We start from the raw sequence: 21,356 nt of genomic DNA, 5'->3' as shown, positions 1-21,356 counted from the left end.
CTTAGAGAGCACACTTAGCCTATTGACACCGACTCAGTAAAGTGCTTCGGGCTTCTCCAGTACGCATACACTTTAAAAATGGTTTTCCAACACTTCCTTCAGCATCAGATTATCTGAAAATACCCAGATGGCACAAACCTACTACTTGTTACCAGGCGTATTTCGACTTATCAAATACAAATGTAGTTTGACAAATGTCTAAGGAAGAATCTGACCAGCAGCACATAACATGGTGTTGTTATGTTTTGTAGAGTGCTGTGAGTGTTGTGTTAAACCTTTATGTTCAGGGATGTTTTACTACATGACAGTACCTAAGCAATAAGGCCTTACTGCTCTACAGCATCGAGCCGAATCACTAAATGTATTCACTTTGATCACGGATAGCAGCTTATTAAGGTATATTTCCTGCATCATAAAAAGACTGCGTGTTTTGACACGGTCTTTGATCCATGATGGCGTATGGAGAGGAAGCCGTCCTCTGCGGTTTCTTCTTCTTTACAAACAGCCTGACAAGTAAAAGAAAAAAGTCTTCAAATCGGAAATTTTTCTCATGCCGGAGGTTATTTCAAAGTGTTTAGATATGAATTCTCAACTCACTTATCTAGATTTAAACTTACACCTCATTACATTGCTGTATTTGGCCCCGAACACATGTGAATGTTATCTTATATTACATTTATAATGCAGAATGTTTAGAGAATCAAATGAAAATGTTAGATCTGTGACACAAAGTTAAACATATATTACAATATCTGTTATAGGATAAAGAAGTGTATATTTTATTCTCAGCAAAAGGGGTCCAAGTGCAGAGTAATAACAGACTGTATGGAAACTATGTTTAACTAAAAAACAAGCTCTCCCCGGGATGTTTCCTTTCCATTGTATACCCCAATGTAAAGCTTCTAATGTACACTTTAATAACACAGAGGTAGAACTGCTCTCCTCTGCATGTGGCAAACTGCACCTTTATAAAGCGTGGTGCAAGTAAAAATGGTCCTTTTGATGTAACTATAAACTATTTTGCAAAAGTAGGCTAAAATAAAATATAGAACTAAATAAAAGCCCTGCTCTGCTTGCCCAAAAAGTCAAGACTGCCTTCAGCAAAAGGAAAATTACAATACCCTTCCCCTTTCAACCCAACCCAACAGTTTTTGTACAGTCCCTGATCTATACGCAGCGTTCCCAAACCTTCTCAAACATCAAATTCAAGGACTTTCCAGGCCCAATCTTCTCAAATTCAAGGAGCCAACATGGCAGTGTTTGAGTGAAGTTTGAGAAGCGGATCAATGTTAATTAGTTACATCACTGAGAACGTTTATAATGAGAACTAGCAGGATTTGAGGAAGCTCACAGAAAACAATTAAAAAGAGAGGGAGGCTTGAACGTGTGAACATTTCTCACTTCTGTGTTACAGTGCTGCCAGACTATGAGCTCTCTCACCTTTTCTAACACGGCATAGCGACAGAAAGAAAAAGATCAATAGAACTTCTATTTCTATTCTTGACTTGCATCTATCGAACTGTATTTTCAGGGCTTTTTTTTCGACCCCCAAATTTATAAATTTAGAAGAAATCAATGGACCCGTGGGAACCATGTACATGACGCTTTGGCTACACAGACACTACTTGTTAGTCGGATAAATTCATTGTTTTGGTCTTTCAATGGGATTTGTTTGACAGCAAGAAAAATACAGAAAATCATCAGACTTATCGCTTGTATTACACCATTTTAACAGTAAAATAGATCTTTATTTTTTTATGTATGGCATACAAATTTACAAAAAATGAAAATGCACATTCTATTATAATTGGCACATTTGGTCTTGTCTCTTTAAAAAAAAAAAAAATCTATAAAAAACCACTGGTCAATTGAGGACAGAAAGTCTCCCTGTTAGGCAGACGGGGGAGAGTCGATGATCAATCAATGCGCCTGCAGCCGACAGAATTCTTAATGAGGACCCCACCTTCCCTCTTCATGCTCCTCCGTACAGTGTGTTTCAAGCCTTTGCAGAGGTGGATGAGGTATTGCTACACAGAACGCCTGCAGAGAGGGCCGACAGCACACGTTTGTTGATGTCTAACAAAGTACAATACAGAACGGCCCCGCAGAGAAAAGCCCTCTGTGAAGTCGAGGCGAACAAGGGAATCTGCAGTAGTTTCCTTGCTCGTTACCTGAGCTGCTTTTCCTCTCCAAGTCTTTGAATCTCAGTCTCTGGAACTATCATCTGAGCTCTCCCCGCACGCTGCTTTAGAGTTTTTCCTGCACCTTTTTGAGTTTGGCCCCGAGTCAGAGTCTTTGTGAGAGTCCTGCTTTCGCTTCTTGCGCCTGTGAGTCCGTCTTTCCCTTTCTACTTCATCATTACTGTCGCCTGAGCTGCTGTCCTCTTCTCTCCCTCTTGTCTTTGCCATTTTCTTGTTTTTATGTCGACTTTTAGTCCGTTTCCTGTGCTGCTTGTCTTTGGTGACATTGCTGTCATCGCTGCTGCTGTCGCTGCTCGAGCACTCGGCTTTCTTGCGCTTTTCCGCCTCATCTTTCTTCTTCTTTTTCTTTGTCTTCTTTCGAGAGGATTTTTTGGATCGTTTTGATAAACCCGCTTCTGTGTCAGACTTTGACTTTTTCATTTTGTGGCGCCCACTCTTCTTTGTGTCACTGTTTCACAAAAGAAGAAACAAAATTAATTTAGGCTAGACGGGTATGTTAAGTATGACATCATTTTTAATAGGGGCAATTCACCAATCAGTCGATGGACAGATAATAATTCCAACTATTTTTATAATAGATCATTTGTTGAAGTAATGTTTCATGCAAAAAAATGTTTCTGTCTCTCAAATATGAAGAGGTCCTGCTTTTCTGTTTTATATCATATTAAAGTGAATATCTTTGGGTTTTGGACAGACAAAACAAGACATCTGCTTAGACTTTGAGGAACTAGGATGGACATTGTTTTCTCACAATATTTTATCTCGCAATTGATTAATCTAGAAAAGAATCCGAAGATTAATCGATAATGAAAATAATCGTTAATTGGAGCCAATAATTACATTGAACGACGGTCGTTTGGCTGTTGCTTGAATTATTTTTTCAAAATGTATCTCGTATGAGCCCCGACTTTATGGACGTACAGCGCCATATCTCCGGAGTGCCCCTTTAGAATCTTGAGTTGTAGCTCAATTCTAATCTCTTGCTTATTTGATGCAGTTCTGAATTTTTCTTACCCGTCGCTTGCAAACTCTTCCGGGTAAAGCTCCTTGAAGCCACCATGTCCCCACCTGTGATGTGAAAACATAAGGTAAAGATTTGTCAATCTTGTCTTACTGTGGGGGAATTAAAACTGTCTAATAAAAAAGAAATAGGAAACCAATGAACTTTCTTCTTTTCACCTTAGAGAAATTAGTAATGTACCTGTCTGAATCATTGGCCTCAAATTCATACAGTTTGCGACTCCAGTATCGAGCCTCTCTGTCATCATGTTCTGAGACTCGCTCTCTGCTTCGACTCAGGTCTCTAGGCTGATCTGGCACTCGATCACAGTGCATTTGCCCCCTGAAAAACAACCACCATCAGTAAATCAAACGGCAACATAAAGTAACAGGTCTCTCAACTGAGAGGTACATTATTAAACAGACTCCCAAATGAGCTTTGGTGTCACTTGGGTTGCGGTGGCTCAAATTAAATTGGGGCATTCACAGTTCCTACCTCACACTCTTTGTATCTGGCAAATGTTTGTTGTGGGACGTGTGGACCTCCCAGTTTCGCATTTTCCACATCTCCATCTCCTCCTGGATCTGCAGTGAGTCAACAAGAGTAAATACATTACAGACTGCCCAGACACATACACTAAAACTCTCACACTCACATTGTGAATGCTTTATTTAGATCAACCAAAACCGTCGGGTATACAGGATTAAAATACTTTAACAGTTTATATGCATTCCTTAAAAACACACCTGCAAATTAGTTTGTGAAACATTCAGTTTGTTGACCTTCAAAGGCTGCTAAATATCAGTAGCTTACATTAATATCTTAGCTCAACATTATTTGTAACCAGGGCCTGAAACTGGAACTGTGTATCAATAAAGCTTCAGAAGAAAAACACAACCCATCCCTAGGATAATAGTTCTCTTCTGGACAGATGAGGACAGTTGCAGCTCTACAACTGATTATAGAGGTTATACATAAGAGTGCTTTAGACAATGTGAATGGTTGTTTTCAGGATTTCATAAAGCAGAGTTGGGTAAGTAAGTTTTTCCTGCATTCTCAGTCCAGTCTATAGTCTACATCAGTGATACTCAATGTATGGCCGGATAGCGTACCAGTGACCATTTTCTAATTCAAAATGAAAATAAATTGATTTACAATGGGATTCTTTTTATACTTTAAATGTAAATAAGGTGCCAGAGTGCATAAAACAAGACTAATAGAACTTGTTTATGAATAAAAAGTGCCAGGGAACAATACCCGGAGAGGTATTATAAATGTTTGTTTATTAACTGGCCCCTGGCCTCCAGTCATTTTGCAAAAGTGGCCCCATGGCAAAGCAAAGTGAGAATCCCTGGTCTACACGCAGTTGCCAGTTAATTTGGCTACTTGGTCTACCCTTATTTATAGCAATGAGGGTCGACAAAATACAAGAAACATCAGTAAAACACAATACAATTGAACAGCACCACAAACTGCTTCAGATTGAATCAACAGCTCCTTTAACAGTTTTAACAAAAACGAACGCAGTTTTTTTTTGTCAGCAAGCCTCAGGCTGTCGTTTTAAGCAGAATTATTTTTAGTTTGGCGTACCTAATAAAAAGGGTGTGTTTCCCACATGAACACAAACGCACCTTGTTGTGAGCATCTGTGTGCCGGATCACATTCTTCAATAGTGTCTTCCCCAGCGACTGCTTTGACATGATCACACCTGACGTGAGACAAATGTAAGTCATAGACAGAAAACACCGGTCTTTGGTTTATAAACATAAAGACAAGAGTGTTACGTCTTCTTAATACAGGATAGCTCTAATGATAATAACTACTCTGTTACATTAACATCACATGTTAGCTTAGCTCGCTAGCTAACACTGTTGGATATTCAGATACAAGAATATAATTCAAGCAACACGAATTAACCTGTTTAAAATCGGCAGTAACAACTACTACTATTAATAACACTTCTTTTCTTAAATATGTACAAACTGTACCTTTTCCAAAACTAGTAGTATTCAAGAAGAACGAAACACGTCTTTCAGCCTCGACTGGTACTTCCGCTTTGCACGTTTACGTCACTAAACGTCGGAATAACTGAACTGTGATTGGTTCCTTGGTCCGTCAATCATCGATGTAAAAGCTGTAAACTTTACAGTGTAAACCGTTTTGTTTGAGTTAACTGCAAAATCAGAGATAGGCCAACGTTGTTTGTTGAAATATGAATCATTAAAACGATAAATAATTCCTAATGCACACACTTACAATCAGTTGAAAAAATTAAAAAAGAACACTAGCAAAATTAAATTAACTTTAGCACTTTTTAAAGGCTTACATCTTAAAAATAAGTCATGATATTAGCCATTAATTAGCAGCATTTTATACCAAGTCTGACACACAATCCTAGGTCTACTATATTATACAGCAAGATAGCCTATTAAATGTGTAAGCAAGCAAAAATAAACAAATATAGTTTTCCTTCTCTTACAGTTGCCAGACCCAAGTGTTGGTAAGTAACAAGATAAAGAAGATATTGCTAGTCTTTTCTAGGTGTGAGTAAGTACCCAGCTGTTTGCTAACAAGCTAGCCCTGATTTTTCAAGTTGTTTATTGTCATATGCACAACAATTACAGAGAAGCAGACGTTGGCAATGGAAATCTTAGATCTCAGGCTCCTTCCAGCAATGTTCATATAAAGAACATTAATTTGCTTGAAACTTTAAATATGGATAAACAGATGGAGAATGTATAACAAAGCACAGTTAGTTGTTTAGCTATCTTTTGGTAATTACTCCAATGAGAGTATTTAATGAGAAAATGGCCATATCTATCACAAATGCAAATCAGACTAACTCCGTAAAAACTGTAGAAGACAACATGTCAACTCTCCCTCTTGAACTCGTAGCACGGTGAAACAGCTAGCCTCCATAAAACGTGAAAGCAACTCCAAAGTTGTGAGCCAATGTAGCAGCAAGCCTGCCACAAATACATGCAAGAATCACCCTGGTTTGGTTGAGAGTTATGATAATGTGCAGCTTTAAGGTATGAGACTCCATGACATAGTCAGTGATGAATAAGTACTTATTTATATCTTTATATAAAAGTATTAGCTTCAAAATACATTACCTCAAGTACTATTTTGCAGAATGGCTCATTTCAGAATTATGTATATTACATTATTGGTTTATGAGTATTGGTGCATTTATGTGTCCATCACTTTAATCAATGCAGCTGTTAAATGTGGGGCTGATTTTTAATGTATTCTTATATATTTGATATAGGCCTATATTACTTAGATAGCCTACTGCTGAGTCGCTTGTAAATTTTCCCCCTGGGGATCAAATAAAATCTTGATATCGAAATAATTTATATTTATATATTGCATTATTAATCTGATCTGTGGTTCGGTCCTCGGCCCTGCGGTAAACATGTCGAAGTGTCCTTTGGGCAAGACTAGAACAGCGCTATATAAATATAGTCCATTTACTATTTAAATACTCAAGTATAACTAGTTATAACTAGTTTCTACATGTGTTAATTACGCAAGATACATGTACATGTAAATACAAACCCAGTAAATAACCAAAAATGTTGTATGGAATCTCAGGATAGATCTATATATTAAATATATATATAGAAATAATTTATTTTAATTTTGAACTGCACAATAAACATATGCGTTTACAAAGATATGCTATATTTTCTCCCTGCCTCTTGCCGTGCTAAATTAGGCTAGACAAGTCCTTCCTTTATATCTGACCCAAGCTGCATCCTGTGCCACACAGTTCCACAAATGCAAAGTCCTAAGAGGGCCACACAGGATGCTACATGGATGCTACGTATAGTAGGCCTTAGCTGCAAGATAAGGCAGGTCTGGTAATATTACACATACATATAGGGAGAAGGATCTCTTGGTAACAACTAATTAGTTTCAGCCTATTTAGAAAACCCTGGCAGTTATGCAAGCACACTAAGATGAAGAGTAAGTGGTGCTCAATTAAGTGGTGGCCTAATTAGAGGTAATAAGTAGTGTACTTGGTGACATGTATGAAGCTGTGATCTATATTACCACTGACTAAGAAGACGGTTGTGTGCTCGCAATATTATCCAGTGGGAATCTAACTTCAAATACATTTTTATGTATGTATATTTAACCTAATTTTAGATAAATGCCTGTCAGCTTCGTGCCACGTTATAGTGGATATAGAGTGTTTATAATAGTCAGAGATGACTTTGAAGCTGCTGCTCAACCTTCAAGAGGCTTGATGCTTACTGTGAGTCCTTCAAGTTCTGACACCAGTCACTGTGGACCATTTTTGACACAAATCATAGACGACTGATAAACGAGAAAAATAAATCTCTTTAGTAGGAAAGAAATATATATATTTTCTTTTTTGTTATTTTCTCTCAAAAAAGATAATTGGTTCAAACTTCACTAAAGGAGATATTTCAGTCTTTGTTGATTCACACAAGTAAAACCAGATTTGAAGCAGTTGTGTCACTGTTGTATTGCTACTTTTACTGAAGTAAAGGATCAGAATACGTCACTGCCATTTATTTCCTTTGGTGGTCATTTTTTCAATCACATTTGTTTGTTGTTTGTCTTTGTAAGTGATTAATAAGCAAGATATATGAAAGATGGGACACATTTCAATGAAATTTGGTGTAAGTTTGAGTTTGGACCTGAAATCCTGGTGGATCCATGATTTCTTAAGACGGGGCATTCTTTAACCTTTTTTCAGTATGAACTATTATACAGTACTTAGCCTAATTGAGAGAAACAAAATGTCCTATTCATATGAAGATTCAACTTTTCCAAACATGTTCTGTTATTAAGATAACACACGTAGGAGGTTGTGCAGCCTTGGCAGAGGTATCGGTGCTTCAGATAATTCCAAAGGCAAGATAATTATTTCTCCATGGCAGCTGTTAAATGCACAAATATTTTTGCTTGATTTATAAGGACAGAGGCCGACTTTCACCTGTCTTTCATTCTCCAGTTTTCATCTCCCGAACAATAAACCTAAACAGTCGCAGACTTCTTTTTCTAAATAGTATTTGAAAAAACAAATGGATGGGATTGTCAAGGACAAAATCTCACCAGCCCATGGTGCTTCATGCATATCTGTTTGAAGGTCACTGAAATAAAAAAGATGGGTAAATCTTGTTTCATGGCCGGCACAATAATGATTTACAATCAGAACAAACAATCTGTTCTATTTTAGCAACTCATTTGATTTACAAATTGGCCGACTGCATGCTGTCCCTGTAGCAAACAGACTTTCTTCTCACCTCCTGGCTCCCCAGTGGTGGAATGACTTTCCAGCCACACTTTGAACAGCAAAGTCACTCCTCATATATCATCCATGCATGAATAGAATATCTGTTTGAGAAACACTTTTGTTTCACCCAATTCCCTCAGTCATATCTTGGTTTTCCAAATATCCATCACCTGCCTGTCCTGTACCTGAGTTTGTCCTTGTCTTTTTGTAACATTGGAAGGGAAAGCATTGAAAGAATAGGAATGAGTGCACAAAGAAACTGTAGAAACTTTATGAAAGCTGTTTCTGGAAAAGTTTTTCAAGAAGCTACTGAAGTTGCCAAACTGATATCAACACTCTACCAGCAGCTCTTTCTGCCCAATATTCATGCCACTTATCCTTTGGAAACAAAACAAAAACTGCGTTGTTTTTCTCTAGTGTTGGATGAAGCCGCTTAGCTCTTTAATCCCTCCATCAAATACTTGGACGTGCATATAACTTTGATTCACTTGCTTGGTGGGACATTTTTGTTTTAGCCCGCATGGAAAAAATAGCATATCACAAACATCAGAGGATCATAAGAGGCAGTACGACCTGTAAAGTTCCACTGATCCTAATGAAAATATATTTGGTAAGTTATGCAACGATTATATGTAGCCTACGTAAGTACTGATTTAAGTTGTGATAACATTAAAAACATGCTAGGATTTGTAATTAACACTTAACAAAATGCTCTAAAGTTTAATGTAGACCTATATATAGTTTTTAATTGTACTCTAGATAATGTTACGTTTGAGCTACTAAAGCACCAAAATATGGTTTTCAGTGTTATGCAATGTCCATTAAAATAGTTAGTATTTACATTATTATTATATAGTCTTAGTTCACAAAGTCCACGGACGAAATAGAGTTTGAATAGGACCCTTGTAGATAGACTATTTATTCTCTTCTTCTTCTCCTTCTTCTCTAGCGATGGAGGCATGATCAGATTCTGAAGACCATCTGCTGGATAAAGCAGTCACGACCCTCCAAGCAGGCCATCGGCTTTGTTAGAGCTGGAGAGCAGCCTAAACTCGCCACAAGATCATTTGCAGGCATCCTGACCTCTGCAAGGGACTGGCAGCTGTTGGTGGACCTTGAACGGGAGCTGAAGTTCCCAAACCATATTTCAGCCACCACCCTGGGACCGGACATTGTTCTTGTGTTGGAGTCCACAAAGCAAGCTGTGCTGCTGGAGCTGACAGTCCCACAGGAAGATCACTTAGGAGAGGCCTTTTGAAAGGAAGCTTACCAAGTATGCAGGACTGGTCAGCAACTGTCAGCAGGCTGGATGGAGAGCGAGGTGTCGCCCAGTGGAGAATGGATGCAGGGGGTTTGCAGCCCTATGTTTAGCCAGAACCTTTCAATATTTTGGGCATTGAGGGAGAGACGAGGAGGAGAGCCATCCGTAGAACCACCGAAGTGGCAGAGAGGGCTTCAAGGTGGCCGTCTGGACACAAGCTTGGGTCTGATCAGCCCAGGCTGGGTCACCTGGAGGAGGGCGTTTGATGTTGAGGGACCTGAAACACCCGATGATTCCATCACTGAAGATGTGTCCAGAGGCATCAGTAGATGTATAGTATGTACACAGCTTCTTCTTCTTCTTTGTATTATTATTTTTATATTACTATTATCATTATTTATTAATATTATAACAATTATTATTATTATTATTATCTGTGAATTATTTGAAGTTTATAGCAAAAATATTTACTCGGAAAAGGCTGCTAGATGTCGTTTTAAACTATTTTTGTCCTTTGATCTATTGAGTAAACCTAGTGACCCTAATGTGAGAAGTAGTGTAAATCTAATGCTGCATTAGTCTGGTGGTCCACACACATTTGCATGGCTCTGTTATATCGCTCTACAGAAAAGTAGCTCATGAAAGCATGTGTTGACGGCGCTCATACAGAATTTAAGACACTGTCATTTTGTTCTGGGCTCAACGCAAGCTGCCACATGGAGACCTATTTCACATTCTTGCTGGTGACACCACTAACATTTCTAACAGCTTAATGACAGCATGCTCGGCCAACAGAGCTAGATTTAACACTAGCGGCACATGTTATAGAAAACATTTTGTTTCTGTTGCCTGGCACTTTTACATTTTGGTTTAATCTGATGGCTTTAATGTTTCAGGGCATTTTCAAAAAAACTTTTTAAGGCTTTAAGTCACAATTTTAGCAAAAATACTGTTCACTGCATACAGTACACAATAATGAGTAATGTGAAAAGAGCTGTAATCGTAGGCTGATTTGTGCATTCTACAAATATCATTTTCTGTTTGCTTACCTCGTCTGTAAATATATAATTAACCTCTGACATGTTTCAGCATGCGTGGTATGTTGTTGTTATGCAAGCCTGTGATTTTGCCAAAAACACAGATTTGAATGTCTCTTTGTCGATACACATGCTGGTTCTCATTTTAGCTGCAGTGACATACGGTACATAAAAAGCAAAAGGAAAGGAGAGAGAAGGAGAAAACATCCCTCCTCCATGTGAAAGGAGAGAGCAGCGAGGAAAGCAGGGAGGAGGAATGAGGGAGAGGGGGGAGGGTAAACACACCCAGACATAGCCATGTCTGACATCCTCGCTCACTGAAAGAAGGAAGGACTGATACAAAGCCAGTGCGTCCGAGCAGAAGAGAAAGCGGGGAAGGAGGGAGGGAGGGCAGAGGGAATAAATGCAAAAAAGACCGGCAGAGAAAAAAGGGTGAAAAAGATGCACAAGAGCTGCATCAGTTCTCGTCCGCAAGGAACAAAAAACATTGTGTTCGTGAATGGGAGCTGGTGAGCTCAGGCACAAGGCGAGTGCAATGAGAAACCAGGCAGACTTCAGTCTCTGGTGTTGCTGAGCACCAATCCACTCTCCCTCTGTCTCTCTCTTACTGCCAGCTAGGACTGAGCCTTGGTATGATTCATGGGAAGGGTTCAGGGCTTTTGTTTAGGATTTAGCTTTATGTTTTAGGAATATGCTGCTGGAGAAGATTTAAACGTGCTGTTATTTTTGATTGAACACAGTGTGCGACGTGGAGACGCCTCTGGTTGCTGCTTCCAGGGCTGCTCCCCTCCCTGTTGTCTCTGGCTGTGTTTGGACTATGGTCCTGACTGAGAAGCAGAACATCACCCAGATGCGGTGCTACGACTGTATGGGAAGTTAAGCCTGTAAACACCAGCATGGGAGCCAAACAGATGAAATGGTAAGAGCTGTTTTTTGTATTAATATTATATTAACATGTCATTCCAGGCTGCTGCTTTGTCTACTGAGCAAAGATATAAATGCATCAGGCCTAAATTCAGGAGGCTATACATCATAGTAATCATTTTTGATCAACATGTTGGCCTTTTGTCTTAGTTTTAGTAATGCAATTCAACATAACAATAGACTTTGATAGCCTAACTGTGCAGGTTATTGTGCACAGTGTTTACAGTGCAGTAGGTGTGGGTGTGTCCCTGTGAGAGCTGAGCAGCTATCACCTAGCAACCACTGTCTAACTTCCATTACCGGCTCTTCCATTTCACGACTCAGGATGGAGATCAACCAATTTAAATAGTAATAAAATAACAAAGACATATGTTTTTATCTCTACAGTTAAAGAAGGATCACTTTTGGACTGTGAACATATTTTAAAACGCCACCATCTTTGCCTAGATTTGGTACACAGTTTATCCGACAGGCCAACTATCGGCTGATCATGCTGATCACTGTTTGTGGAAAACTGTTTGTACTAAAATACAAGTACCAAACCATAATGTAATAAATACTCCATTACAAGTAAAAGTCCTGCAATTATAATCCTACTCAAGCAAACGTGCAGAAGTATTGCAAGTAAAATGTACTTAATGCATCAAAAGTTAGTGACTGATATATTATTTATATAACATTACGAGATTGTTAATACTGTTACTTCTCTGTGTAATCAACATTTTACAGTTGTAACAGGTCCAGGCGGAGTTAGTTTTAAACACTTTAATGTGTATTGAGTTTTGTAACTTTTTTTCAGATCAGATAGATCAGAACTGTATTTATCCACAGGGAAATTGCTGTGCAACAGTTGCAATACAAAGTGGGAAAGGTGCAAATATAAAAGTTTAAGACAACAATAACATATGTTGCAATCCAAGTGTATATTAGGCCAAAATCAGGTTTACAGTATAGTTCATACAAATAAAAACTACTGTAGGAGTACATGGTTAATACAGATGTTCATGTTTATGTCCTTGATATTACACTCAATGTCCCATTATGTCCCGTGATTAGTTGAGTTGAAATGATAAAAAAAGATCAATGTGGTCCACGAGAGACAGTGAGAGAGATAGAGAGAGAGAGATAGAGAGAGAGAGAGAGAGAGAGAGAGAGAGAGAGAGAGAGAGACAGAGAGAGAGAGGGAGAGAGAGAGAGAGAGAGAGACAGAGACAGACAGACAGTGAGAGAGAGAGAGAGAGAGAGAGAGAGAAACAGTGAGAGACAGTGAGCGAGAGAGAGAGAGAGAGAAACAGTGAGAGACAGTGAGCGAGAGAGAGAGAGAGAGAGAGAGAGAGAGAGAGAGAGAGAGACAGTGAGAGAGAGAGAGAGAGAGAGAGAGAGAGAGAGAGAGACAGTGAGAGAGAGAGAGAGAGGAGAGAGAGACAGTGAGGCGAGAGAGAGAGAGAGAGAGAGAGAGAGAGAGAGAGACAGTGAGAGAGAGAGAGAGAGAGAGAGACAGTGAGAGAGAGAGAGAGAGAGAGAGAGATTACTTCTAATATACCTTTTTGATACTCAAAAAGTTATTGAAATTAAACCATCTGAGAAGTTTAGAAAGTAAATCTCTCTTTGATGAAACTGCTAACAATTCAAAGACATCAGACACATGAAGCCCCAGCAGACACTGCTTTTAGATTTAATGAGTCACTGTAAGCACTGGTTTAATGCATCATATTTTCTATATTTATCATGTATTTCGTAAGTAAAAAGTACAAGATTAACCTCCTAAATGTAGTGAAGCAGAAGTACGAAACAGTGTAAAATAGAAATACTCTCAATTAAATACAGTACTGTTGTAAATGTACTTAGTAACTTTCCACCACTGCTGATCAGATAATGTTAATCTGTTGCATTGAAGCTCATCTCCTGCAAATCCCAATGCTTAATCCTCGGTTTAACCCATATGTTCCAAATCTGTATGCATGTGTTCTTTTGGTGCAACAGACAGCAGCCAGCAACTAAAATGAATGTGTTAGTGTATTGAACTGCTGCTCACTGAGACAATGATAGAGGCTATCTTGATAATGTCATCGTCTGCAATGACAAGATTAGTTGAAGGCAACTGCTTTGATCCCCCTTTCCAGAAACACTTAGGGATAATCACAGCAGCATCTGATAAGGTGCTCAGTTCATGTTTTTTATGTGACATGGTGCAATTACTTTCTCTGAGAAGCTGGAAGGACCGAACTATCAGAAGTTTCTCAGTGTGGTGAGAAACAATCAAATGTTTAGTAATGTTACATGTGACTTATCTCTTCGACATGAAAAGTTTAAATGATATCTTAATAGTTTTCTTCAGACATGCTAGCTGCAGGATAGCAATGACAGTCTGTCGGGTGGTTCTCCACTGAGTTCCAGACTGAAATATCTCAACAACTGTTTGATAGATTGCCATGAAATATGGTACAGATACTTTCCATCCAACACCATCATCAGGTCAATTTTAATTAGTCCCATAGCCTACTTTGATTTATGACCGAAAACCTTCAAACATTCCCGTCAGCCACAGCACTGCTTTGTGTTTAGTGCTAATAAGCACATGTTAGCATGCTAACAGGCTAAACTAAGATGGTGAGCATGGTAAACATCATACCTGCTAAACATCAGCATGTTAGCTTAAGTATTTTAAGTATTTAGCGTGCTGACATTAGCTTACAGCTGTGCCTAAGTACAGCCTCACAAAGCTGCTTAGTTTCAGTTTGTCTGGTGGCTTAGAGACATAACTTAGGTGCACAATATGGTAAGTAGTCTCAGCAACATGTGAACAATTATTCCATAAAGAAGCAGCGTGAACTCAAAAGTGACAGATAATACAAGCGTTACGGGTTTACTGTCGGTTGTGATATTAGCTTGTGCTAAGTAATGCTATTGGATAAGCAGAAAATCTCATCGGCTACAATCTAAATCTCACTGCATACGGTTTATAGGAAGAACATGTTCTTCCTAACTGAGCAAAGGCAATCCCTCCGGACATTCTTTGGTGTTTCAACACAGTCTTATCCCACAGTTACTGTAAATCCACAGTTATTTTTTCCCTCTTAGTTTTTCTTGGCCTCAGGAGCAGGGTGATGAATTGTGATGGTTCTTTATCCCTTCTCTCGAGCATAGAGTTTAGATATGTTTCCGCAGACGCAGGCTTGTTTTCCCATGCTGACACAGAGTGTAAAAAGAAGGAATCCCATGTTAAAGGACCATGCATAATGCCATAGGTCACAGGTCACAGTAGCTGTATCCTATTTCTACAAACACAGCAGAGTGAAGATGACAGCCGCCCTGCACCTCAGGCTACGGGAGATGCTCTCAGAAAACACACATTTATACAAACTGCAAGAAAACCATGCCACTCAGAAACCATAGAAGCACTATGTTTTGAAATGATGGCCGAAGGGGGAGCAAACTATGTAAAAAATTTCCTGTGGGAAGAAATGACAGAGTCGCATGCATTCCTGCCCCCGCTGTGTATTTTCTGAACAGGTTTCAATCCTGTTCTGAGATTATTTGTAAACAGTCTGTGATGCACCGTATTCTTATGGGCATTGCACGTTTGAAAACGGATATGGTTTAAATTATTTAACCAAAATGTGATTAATTCATATTTTTATGCTCTTTAGGGAGTCATTTAAAGGTACACTGTATCTCCATTTTATGTTGCTGGGATTATTTATTGCTATTCATTTGATGATGAGGTGCAAACACACACACTCATCCCTGCCTTTGCCCACCATCTGTTTCAGCCTCAGCTCAGCCAGCCCTGCACACTCCCCCAAAGAGGAGTATGTTATCACCCAGTGCGCTGACACCCCTAAAGAAGAAAATCTCCATGATCAGTCTGAGGACCAAGGGGTACCTTGGGATGACAAATCCGAGCTGACAGAGAAGAAATCTGTCACAGGTTGGTTGGCTGCACATCAACTCTTTCAGAGCAAGATACGATGCAGTGAATCCTAACAAAGAAAAAAAAAAGCTCCCTTGCCTCATCTCCCCTCTACCTCTCTTCCTTTCAGAGGATGTGTCTCTGTGTGGATTGTGTCCCTCCCTCGGTCACGATGTGCAGGAGGAAGAGAAGTCCTGGGAGGAGCAGCTGGACGCCCACCAGGAGCAGCTGGAGAAGGAGATGCAGGAGGCCAGGAGGATGGTGTTCCGCCTACAGGTAAGTCCTGGTGATGACACACTTAAAAAACAAACCACTTCTCCTTTGATATGAACACATGGACAGAAGGCACACTCCAGATGCACCGGAGGAACAGCTCAAATATAGCACGCAGTGAGATATTAGGCTGGTTCGAGACTCCTCATCCTCTGCCCACAGCAAGTTCAAATAGATTAAATACATTTGATGAAATAAGAATAAAATAATACAGATACATTCAAATAATGAAGAAATAAATCAACACCTGATTCTCTCTGTTGATACATTTGAGAAAAGGACACATATTTAAAAATGTGCTTTTATTTTAGAAGTATTTTGTTACACTTGCATCTTACAGGTTAAGCAAATGGTAATTTAATGTATTTATTTATTTATTTGACATGGACAGTGCACAGCCTCTTAGCTGTATCAGAGTTAGCTATAAGCTAATTGTTTAATCCAATCTATATATGTACGCATGTCGTGCATTTATAGTAAAAGCATTACCATGCACTGTATCTGCAAACTTTGGTATTTCTGCTTATGGATAAATGGATAAAATGCATACTAACATATTTAAGTATTATATTGAAGTATATTGTGCCTTTATTATTACTGTATACTTATATTATTTGTTTTCAACATACAGTATACATCTAAACATAAAATAATAGGTGCTATACAGCCATTAGATTTTTAAACTACTACTTACAAATAGACGTCTGAGGTGACAAACCCCACACTGTCATGTACAATACATTTCCAGACCTAATGCAATGTCTTTCTTTTCATCCTCCTGGGGTCCAAATGAGTTTAAGATGTTTTTGGTTCTGAGACCTTTAAATCACCCCTGGTATCTCATATTTGACAAGTTGTTTAAATAAATGAAGTGAAACCAAATACAGTTGCTTTTTCAATTACACAATGACCCTCAGGGATTTATATGGACATATGTAATTATATACATATATAAGTGTACAGCGATAGTTTTTGCCAGGTTATTAATATCAAACTCTGAGTAAGTGCAATACAATAAGAAGAAATCATAAGAAAATTGTATTTATACATTTTAAAGAGGCCGTTGCTATTTTAAGCAATATTAATAAAACCTTCGATAATTAAGAAGCATGTTACACTTTGAATATGTGTGTGCTTTGTCCTCAGTCGTTGCTGCTCCATGGCTCCCTCCCCGAAGAGGACCAGGATGGACCTGTGAGCTTCGGAGACAACCGCGCTAACGCTGAACAGCAGCTGGTACAGTGCCCTCTCTCTGCTAACTCCAGAAAAAACCAACACTTGCTTGCCACTCTGTATGAAGTGTCAGTGTCAGCCCTTCTGTTGTGATGATGTGTGCAACCATCGCTCTTCTCGAGAGTGCATAGTGTAGAGCACAATTCAATCTCTCTGATCTGCTAGCCCGCTGTCATGCAGGTCCACTGCCTCCTCATACGTTTTGACATTTTTCCATTCTCTAATTACGCTGCTCATACCCTCTCCCTTTGAAGGTTCTAATCCGCAGTCGCCTGGACCAAAGCATGGAGGAAGCCCTTGATCTCAAGGTACAGTTAGTATGTAATTAGGTTTAATATAGATGAGCTGCCTTACAAGCAAAGAATGGCTGTCTCTAATGCCTCTGTTCATTTGCTTTTAGAGGGAACTCCTGAGAAACAAACAGGAGGCACGCCACCTTCAGGCCATCAAGGTAAACCGCTTACTTATAGTTGTCCTTTGTGTGTGAATTGAAACGGATTAAAGGATATAATTCAATCTATTCCACTCTTGTGCTGTCCCATACTGGTGATTCTGCAGTTTATATCACACAGAATATATATATATTTCATTTCTTAACGAGATAATAAAGTTTAGAGGATGGCGTATGCTGTCGATGAGGCAGGTGGACGCAGCGTATCTGTATTCAGGTCTCCTCTGGACGTTTCTTTGATCTCCCTCTCTTTCTCATTAGGATGCTCTACAGCAGCGCCTGGCAGTGCAGGAGGATGCTGTGCTGCAGCTAAAGCAGGAACTGCTGAGGTGCAACATGGCCAAAGATCAGCTGGAAGGGGAAAATGTGAGACAAGTGATGATTTCCGTTTGACATGATAAAATATTTGACTTGCTTGACCCGTGTATGCAGGCTTATATGAGAGCAACATAACGCTCATATGTTATACTGATGTATCTGTTTACAGGTAGAGCTCAAACACAAGATGAGTGAACGGAACAAATTACTTAGTGAATATGAGGTATCATCTTTTATTACTTACACTTCAGTGCATTCTTTGGATCGATACATGCAGATGCAGACTTATGTCATCCATCTTTGTTTTCACAATAGCAGCAGCTCGGGAGGAAAGACAGAATGCTGCAGCAACAGCAGCAAAAGCTCGATGAAGCTCAACATAAAGTACATGAAGTTAACCTTGGACGGGTAGGAATCATGATATTGTTTCAAATGTTTCAACAATATATGTTTGGATCTAAATGGCATATAGAATAATTTTTCAAAACCAAGGTTACGAACTACTTCACGCAAGGCAGCAAATTAAATTCAGCACATTCTAAAATCAAATCTAAAATTGGTAACATTAATACATATTTGTTCAGTATTTACAGCAATGAAGAAACATGTCACTCAACAGTAGCACATTGATGTGTTTTAAATAGCTGTTTGGACAACAATGGGGGCTTAAAGCACAGAGGACTAAGGTATATCAGGCTTTGCTTTCGCTGTCAGATTGTGTTCTTTCCATGGCATTTGATGAACATAATTATAGAAAATCAGATGAAAAGCTGCCAGCCTTATTTGCATGTATTTAAATGTATCTTTGTCCATTTCGCAGTCATTCAGGAGTGAAAGCAGGTGGTTACAGTAACTCTGTGGCTTCGACACCTCCTGCAGTATTCCAACACAGTGCACCAGTATGTACTCTGTTGTTATGTCATTCTTTAAGCAATACTATCAACTGATGTTTATTGTTTCTATTTTAATCCATCATTGTATCGAAGCGGATTTCTGGTATGAAAATACAAAACTCAAAGACAAATATATACATGACAAAGAATAGTCGTGGTCAGTCAGAATGTTGACTTCATCAAAACGATGAGATACTATATCAAGTTGATGAGGTACTAGGTTAAAGTTATGGCTATGATAAACTAAATCAGAATTATGAGATAAATCTAAATTCTGAGATTGAAAACCTGAATTAAGTCATACATTTGACTTAGTGTTATATCATGTTTGACTTATTATACCATGAGTATCTTTATTTTACGATGAGTTTTTAAGCATTTCATTCTTTTCTTAGTGGAGATTGTCTCAAAACATTTTTGCCTTAATATGAAAAACAAAACAGCATTTATAGAAATTGTTTGAATATCAAGGATCTGTTTGTCACAGGGGGAAGAGCTGCAGCTGGTCAGGGAGGCGCTGCGTAGTTTGAGGGACAGCTTTTCTGGCCATGACCCCCAACATCACACCCTGGACACCTTGGAGCAGGGTGTGGGCAGCCTAATGGACAGATTACATACTATGGACAGCCAGCGCAGGCAGGAGAGAGGGGTACATACTCTCACACACAATAAAGTAAATCCTTAGAGAGTAGCAACACATCTGTCACCTGATTGAGCGAGTGAACAACAAATGACCTTCAACTGTTTCCCACGGTTCTTCTTCTAGGAGGAATTTAAATCACCAGGACGCAGAGCCACATCGTCGGAGCGTGACTCCTGGCCGCAGAGCTCAAGTGAGACAAAATCCTTGTTGTTTGTTTAGGATTTGTCTTCCTCTGCAACATCTCAACATCAAATACTGCCATTCCATCACACTTCTATGTATAGAGTGGGCATTATTCGCTGAGAGGCGAGAGCCATTTTAGACTCATGTTGTGAAAAACTGTTTTTGTGATTATTTCCAGAAATGGCGCACTCACACAGCAGCCCGGGACTGGACACCACCATCTCTACTAAAGTGCTCTACTTCACCGACCGCTCGCTCACTCCGTTTCTGATTAACATCCCAAAAAGGTGAAGGAAAAATCACTTGATTGCGGGGTTTATATAACAGTGTTATTGTTTGCTCCCACACTGAAGCACTGCATGAATTTTAAATACATTGCTGTGTTGATTAGAGCTGCACGCTGAAGACACGTGGCTTAATTCAAGGATGACCTGAGTCACATGCAGATGCTTCAGTATCTGTGCTGTTTAAATGTTTATTCTAGACAAGCTTAATGTGTATGTGGGCGAATGTGTGCATAGATCATGACTGACAGAGTGCTCTTACAGGCTGGGTGAAGTGACACTGCGAGACTTCAAGGCCGCTGTGGACAGACAAGGCAATTTCAGATACCACTTCAAGGCCCTCGACCCAGAGTTTGGCACAGTGAAAGAGGAGGTAGGTGTGGGAGTGAAATTATAGCCTCTACTTCTTTTCACATCAACTTCTGCAGGCAAATATAAAATGGCAGTTATGGAGTAAGATATACTAATAATAGCCGTGGCTGTGCTATACTTCAAAACACTGCAGGGGGACTGAGTAGTCATTTTCACTTTCAATCCAGACCTTTGTACGTTATAGATGTGAGTGGTTCTTAGATATGGAAATGCTGGATGTTGGCTTTTCAGGTGTTCCAGGACGGAGCAGTCGTGCCTGGCTGGGAAGGGAAGATTGTAGCGTGGGTGGAGGAGGACCACGGAGAGAGGAGGTAGAGCCCAACAGCCACAGAACGCCACTACAAACCTCAGTTGTTACCACTGGACCAGGATTTCACTGAAAAATATTTGTGATGCCATAATAGAGAAAAGTATTAATACAATTAACTGGGACCAATGGGTATAACACCATTTCAAAACAAAACAATGTTTTAAAAGTGAATGTTTCATATGAAGAATTTGACTTGGGTACCACTTTTTTTATTTTTTGAAGGTATGGATATTAGACATTGTTTGCAGATCTTACATTAATATGTGAGACGACCAATTAATGGTGAGTAATGTGATACTTGAAACTGAAATATGAAAGAAAGTTTATGTGATTTACAAGAAATAACACATAATGAGCTGTGCTCTAAAAAGCTGTAATCAGTGCATAGTATGCAAACCTTAAATTAAAAGTGTTTACTGACATTTTTCACATGTTCCAGATTGCCAAATAGTGATGTTGATGTTCTCCATCAATTCTGATGTTTTAATAAACATGAATTATTGCAGCATGGATAATTTTGTTGTCAATTATTTTCCCGGACGTACGGTAATTACATTCATGCCATTATACACCTCCACTCATACACCCACACATATAATAAACAAAACCAATAGATTGTTATTAAAGTCATTTATTTTTTTGGGGTTAAGAATTACATTTGCCGCAGTAGATCAACCCACACAGCACGGGACAAGGTGATATATTTGTTTCAGTAAAAACATCGGGCTTCATGCAGCAACATTCTCTTAAATCGCTCTTATATTTCCTCTTGACTTTCGGTTGAGATA

The 21,356-nt window shown here is 39.1% G+C and overlaps 2 protein-coding genes across 2 annotated transcripts; one reads left to right on the top strand and one right to left on the bottom strand.

Moving 5' to 3' along the window:
• Nucleotides 1–1,726: 1,726 nt before the first annotated feature.
• Nucleotides 1,727–5,314, bottom strand: nkapd1 (NKAP domain containing 1). Its single transcript, XM_029446559.1, has 6 exons — nucleotides 5,190–5,314; nucleotides 4,833–4,909; nucleotides 3,697–3,785; nucleotides 3,403–3,543; nucleotides 3,216–3,269; nucleotides 1,727–2,649 (listed from the first exon to the last, which is right to left on the bottom strand). Exons 2-6 carry the CDS (start codon nucleotides 4,899–4,901, stop codon nucleotides 2,205–2,207), a joined length of 798 nt encoding a protein of 265 aa, XP_029302419.1. The 5' UTR covers nucleotides 4,902–4,909; nucleotides 5,190–5,314; the 3' UTR covers nucleotides 1,727–2,204.
• Nucleotides 5,315–11,095: 5,781 nt separating this feature from the next.
• LOC115018258 (dixin-A-like) lies at nucleotides 11,096–21,078 on the top strand. The gene is given in 17 exon segments (XM_029447183.1): nucleotides 11,096–11,401; nucleotides 11,512–11,690; nucleotides 15,469–15,626; nucleotides 15,739–15,884; nucleotides 17,028–17,117; nucleotides 17,369–17,422; nucleotides 17,515–17,565; nucleotides 17,827–17,931; nucleotides 18,053–18,106; nucleotides 18,199–18,291; nucleotides 18,704–18,721; nucleotides 18,723–18,782; nucleotides 19,264–19,425; nucleotides 19,543–19,609; nucleotides 19,781–19,889; nucleotides 20,151–20,259; nucleotides 20,490–21,078. Coding segments are annotated over 16 exon segments (1,383 nt in total). The 5' UTR covers nucleotides 11,096–11,401; nucleotides 11,512–11,667; the 3' UTR covers nucleotides 20,574–21,078.
• The last annotated feature ends 278 nt before the right edge of the window (nucleotides 21,079–21,356 follow it).

This window comes from Cottoperca gobio, chromosome 13, assembly GCF_900634415.1.
Source record: "Cottoperca gobio chromosome 13, fCotGob3.1, whole genome shotgun sequence".
NCBI classification, from domain to species: domain Eukaryota; kingdom Metazoa; phylum Chordata; class Actinopteri; order Perciformes; family Bovichtidae; genus Cottoperca; species Cottoperca gobio.
This window is presented reverse-complemented; position numbering and strand designations above follow the sequence as displayed.